Here is a 5,541-nt window from a genome sequence, read left to right on the forward strand (position 1 = left end):
GTGAGCATTATACACAAAGAAATAATGAGTACTCAGGCAATTACAAGTATACAAAAGTGAAATTTTACATACTTTTCCAATATTTCATGGCTCAGTATTCTATATGAAAATGATGATCATGAGATATTGTATTTTATAAGCATTGTATTTTTTTTTGTCAAATAAAAAAACAAACAAACAAACCAAGTAAAAATATTCCTGTCCCAGCGTGATTCTACAGTCCATCTCTAATCTTTTGTGAGTATATAACGAGTGACTGTTAGAGAAAAGAGGAAGTGGTTTCTACTGAAATCAGGAATAAAATGAGTTAATTTTTCCACTGAAAGACGAGTCAACAATGATTTATGTAATGATACTTATGTCATTCTACTTTTATAGGTATGGCAACGCACTGGACAAGGAAAAGACCGCAAAAAGAACCATACACGCACAATTTATATGAGACCGTAATTAATCATCTAAACTTCTATTACACGCGTCTACTAAAGGGACGCAGAAAAAATTACAATATTTCTTTTTGCATTAATTGTTTGAAATCGCATTGTTTTCTTTTATTCGATTTTGTATACATTGACTCGCTCCCCTCTGATTCCACTGTGCTTATTGCGGGGGCGTTCAGTGCGCGGGAAATCGGTCAGAGGCATGTGCAGTGGTCAGAGGGTGGTTCTGCGACCTCTTGAATTGAAATACTTTTCCCGGAAGTGTGCAGTTTGACCGGAAGAGATGAATTTCCTCATTGACTTCATAAGCAGCCAGTAGCAACGTCTTAATTTGATAAAGTATTCTGTCTTCATAATATTTCTTGGAAGGAACTGATAAAGATAAACACTTTAATGCTTTTTTTCTCGATGATTAAAAACCAAATTGGATATACGATGAGTGTTCATGGTTTGTGCACTCACTATATTGACTTTGTTATTAGTATGTACAAATGTAAATTTTCTTTCGGTATGTGACGTGGTTTTTTAACAACATTGCCTTATCCAATTTCAACTGTTGAATGTGACATTATTGAATTCTAAAAGAATGCATGAGAAAGAGAGCGAGAGAGAGAGAGAGAGAGAGAGAGACATGATTTAAATAAATGCTCCAAATGTGTCTGTTGTCAATATCCCTATACTCTGCAGTTAATACAGTTTCCATTCTCTCAAATCATGTTTGCGTTCTTAAAGGAAAATAGTCGACGGAGATGATTTAGAAAAAAAAATTGTACATCATCTATAACTGTCCAAATAGCATATTATACAAACACCACTGATCTCTGTAGGTATAACGATCGGTGATTACCCTATACATGATAACTGATACACGTAGATTGTTGCGTCTTATTTGATTACGCCCCCTATCGCACGATGCACTTGAGCACCTCAAACAAACCGTGCACATGTGATGCAAAATTAATGCATGTTAACTTAATTGTGCTCATTTATGATACGCTGATAATCAATCTTCTGTCACCAAATGAATATCTAAATACGTACCATATATTTTATAATGTTTTCTTTTTTTCTACTCTCCTTCAGATTATACTTAGATACGCCCCATGCACCCCCGCAAAAAAAAAAAAAATTCCAAATCAAGATTCCGTCGATGATGTCATCCCTCCATCAATGCTAAATTAGTAATTTGATTAACAAACAACGTTAGAACGCTCCTTTTCCAAAACTGCGCATAGCTTGGATGTTTCCATACTACTAATATTTAACGAGAGACATTGCAGGGAAACACAGAAATTCAATATGCTCAACCTTTAGACTATAAAGTTATTATGATCATGTCTCAACCACGGGAAATTGCATTCCAATGTCTTTTGTTAATGATTATGATGGGAGTTTAGCAAAAATAATCACATGTTGTCTCAAAATTCTGGCTTGGAAGTTCTTTTTTATTTTGGCGTATCCTATAGTGGCAAAAAAAAAAATAATATGAAAAATGCGGCACACAGTGAGATATTCATTTGACTACGTAAATGATGAGGTATTAAAATCGACACAAGTCGACATGCACTTGCATCGAACAACGCATTAAAAAAATCTAGCCACCCTACCCCCCCCCCCAAAAAAAAAAAAAAAACAGAAAGAAAGAAAGAAAGAAAGAATGAAATCAATACAGACACGGAATGAAAAAAAAATATGTGTATGTTTTTATTTCACATTGATTTTTATGATTTTTATGCAGAAAACAACCATGACAATTATGACAATAACTGTATGTGTGTGTTTTGTGTGCGATCTATGTAGGTGGGGTGTGTGTTCGTGGGTTACGAAACAACGTTAGCCAGTTTAGAAGGTAAAGGAATGGTAGGAAAGAAGGAGGGTGGGGAGAAGCCGAGAAGGGCTTATAATCCAGGATAGGAAGAATAATTATCATTATAAGGGCCTAATGTTTAGGGAAGGGAAAGGTTCTCGTTTGTTTCGTGATATTGATTCTCATATCATTCAACATTTGTTTTATGCCTACAAATGCTTTAAAAAGCCGCACTTAGAAAGTGTTTTTTTTATCATATAGAAATTATTTTGATAGCTAAATGATTAAAAAAAAGGTTTTTTGAGTAGGCCTATAGTATGTATGCATATTGGGAGGGGGAGGAGGGTCATTTTTAATGAGACTTCCCTCGCATCTGTTTATTGTATAATTCTTTGATATGAGAAGTTGTGTGTGTGTTTTCTTTTTTATTTGATTTGTATATTTTAGTGCATTCAAGTGGGATGTATAATTGTATGTAGATGAGTGGAATGGAAAAAAAATGGAAACAATAAGTATATGATATGTATCTATATATAGGTTGAAATACCCCGCAAATAGGATTGAGCGATGACTCATGACCGGGTGGAAATCCTCGATGAAGGAAGATAACAAGATTTTCCATTGCAGAAATTTCATTTCCATTACCACTGGTTATGCAATGGCTTCAATATTTGGGGAGTGTGCCAGTTGCCGACGACTTGCACAATCACCATTCAAAGCATGGGAGCTGTTCCGATTACATATCACCAAGGGATACTACAGCTGCCCAATCACAACTCACTTTTTAACTCGACCGGACCACTCGTGTAAGGTAGATTTTACATGGGAAAATAACCACTGGCTGTCCCCTGCATAAATTTTCTGCTATAATTTCAGTAGATTTATGTTAAACCTATAAACATATGGAAGTATGGGTCCCTAGAGTGTTCTTCGTGTCTCGAGAACTTATGATAGTTCTAACGTTCGGACCAGTAGGCTAATTTGTCTGAGACAATCTTTTATGTTAATTTACGTCCCCATGTTGCAATTCATGTGCGGAGGGATATTATTGACTTGCTCGGGCAAGTCCCAGCTGGAAAATTACTTCTGTGTCACGCATCGTACCAAATACGTACGTACGACGCTGCGTCGCGATTGCACGCACGTCGAACAGCTGTTAGGCCGACCAGTCCCATAACACATAATCTTCACATTGAAGTTTGTTCGTGCTATTCGTGAACTGTGTGATTCTTCTCTGCGCCATAGCTGTCCGTCCAGCCATCTGCTGCATACATGCGACACAGCCATCGGGCACGACTATCAAAACAGCAGTAGGAATCTTCGCGAACGAACGTGTGTGAGAAATCTACGAACCAAACAGCTGTGACTGAACGCCGAATATAAATGCTATATAAATTATTGTAAGTGAGGCTGAAAGCCGTTCTTAGTAGTCAGTTCCGAAGCTTGAGATAACTACATTTTGTCGGTGCAAGCAAAGTCTGAACATTCCGACTGTACGTGCATTCAACTCGGAGAACTGGTAATCCGATTTTCACCATGGCTTCCATCGAATCTGCGGCTCGATTCCAGGTTCTGAGTTATCCGCAGGTTCGACGCCTGGATGGAGTACTGAAAACCCCAGTGAACGTTCACGGTAGGGGTAATTTTCCAACTCTAGAAGTGACTCTTTTGGATTTGGTGGAGAATGTTCGCGACAAGCTTGAAGAAAATGAAATTGATGTGCGGTGCATTCGACTCAACGGGGGAGCAGCCAGTTTCGTGCTCAACAGCGCCGCCGAGGACCAGTCCTACAACGATTTGGATTTGATATTTGGAGTTGACCTGTCTAAGGCCGAGAATACAAGTATTATTCGAGATGCCGTCTTCGAATGCCTGCTCGATTTCTTACCCGAGGAAGTCAGTAAAGAGCGAATGAATGCTTGTACTATGCAGGAAGCCTACACAGAGAAAATGGTGAAGATATACAATGAAAATGACAGGTGGAGCCTCATTAGCCTCCTCAACATTGCTGGTGAGAATATCGAGCTGAAATTTGTGGACCAAATGAGGAGACAGTTTGAATTCAGTGTCGATTCTTTTCAGATTGTTCTTGATTCACTCCTCTTCTTCAACAAAATATCTGAAGTACCCATGACGAGGCACTTCTATCCCACCGTGATCGGAGAGAGTGTCTTCGGAAATTTTGAAGAGGCCCTCTATCACTTACACAATAAGCTTATCGCTACACGGAATCCAGAGGAAATTCGTGGGGGTGGCTTGCTAAAGTACTGCAATTTGTTAACTCGTGACTACAGCCCTGCATGCCAAGAGGAAATCAAGCAAATGGAACGATACATGTGTTCACGATTCTTCATAGACTTCTCCGATCTCCTTCAGCAGCAGCAGAAACTGGAGAGCTACCTGAACACACATTTTGCTGGAGACGACGTAGAGAAGTATGAATACCTACTCATCCTTCACAGGGTGGTTGATGCAAGTACTGTGTGCCTGATGAGCCACGAGCGCAGACAGACATTAAAGCTGATTTCAGATCTTGCACAGAGTGTGCAGTGGTCACTGGCCTTCAAGTCGCAACCCAAGAAACCAATGAGGTTATATTCCCAGCTTCCCATGGCATTACACGCGCCAATTTCATTAAACTCATATAGCAGCAACAACAACAGCTGGCACCCTGTGCAGCCGCACATGCATCCACAGTTTCATCATCAGCAGTTTGGACAGAGAAGGCAGCCCATCATTCCATATAGGTCGAGACAGGGCAAATACGCAATGCACAACTCCAGCAATCACTTCACCAAGCCACAATTCATGCCAAGACCCTACCACTACAGGCACGACCCCAATAATAACGTTTCCAGAAGTGTTCAACAAAAGTGGTCGTCATGATGCCGTAACCGATATTTGTGCAAGGCCCTCAACCAAATGAAATGAAAAAACCTCTTTTCTTTGGAGAGAGTAATTCCACTCGATCTTCGTTCGACAATACTTGAAAGTACTACTAGCTCATGCTCTACGTGTCCTTGAATCTTGTGCATGCTGGCTGTGAAATACATGCTTATGTACAGTCTGTGTCAAAGAAAAAAAAATACTTTGATCTTTCTAAATTTGTGTTTATTCCCTTGTACTATAAATTGGTTACAAGTACATTTGTATGTTGTGATAAGGTACTAGTGACTGACATATGAAGGCTAAACCAGCAATACTTGCTGTGCGCTTAATATAACTTTGGCAATAGATTTCATACTCAAAGCCATTGATTTGAGTACAGAATTTTGTAGACTGCATTGCAGCCCT

General features: G+C 39.2%; 1 protein-coding gene across 1 annotated transcript; it reads left to right on the forward strand.

Annotated features, from left to right (window-relative positions):
* The first annotated feature begins 3,396 nt into the window (after positions 1–3,396).
* LOC139738817 (terminal nucleotidyltransferase 5C-like) lies at positions 3,397–5,318 on the forward strand. Its single transcript, XM_071649453.1, has one exon. It carries the CDS (start codon positions 3,784–3,786, stop codon positions 5,131–5,133), a length of 1,350 nt encoding a protein of 449 aa, XP_071505554.1. The 5' UTR covers positions 3,397–3,783; the 3' UTR covers positions 5,134–5,318.
* The last annotated feature ends 223 nt before the right edge of the window (positions 5,319–5,541 follow it).

The sequence above is a fragment of the Diadema antillarum genome, unplaced genomic scaffold, assembly GCF_040938485.1.
Source record: "Diadema antillarum isolate AM-2024a unplaced genomic scaffold, OU_Dant_1.0 seq00000768_RagTag, whole genome shotgun sequence".
Taxonomy (NCBI): domain Eukaryota; kingdom Metazoa; phylum Echinodermata; class Echinoidea; order Diadematoida; family Diadematidae; genus Diadema; species Diadema antillarum.

Excerpts from the sequence above, each read along its gene's own strand:
- LOC139738817 (XM_071649453.1), top strand. The coding sequence starts at position 3,784 with ATGGCTTCCATCGAATCTGCGGCTCGATTCCAGGTTCTGAGTTATCCG.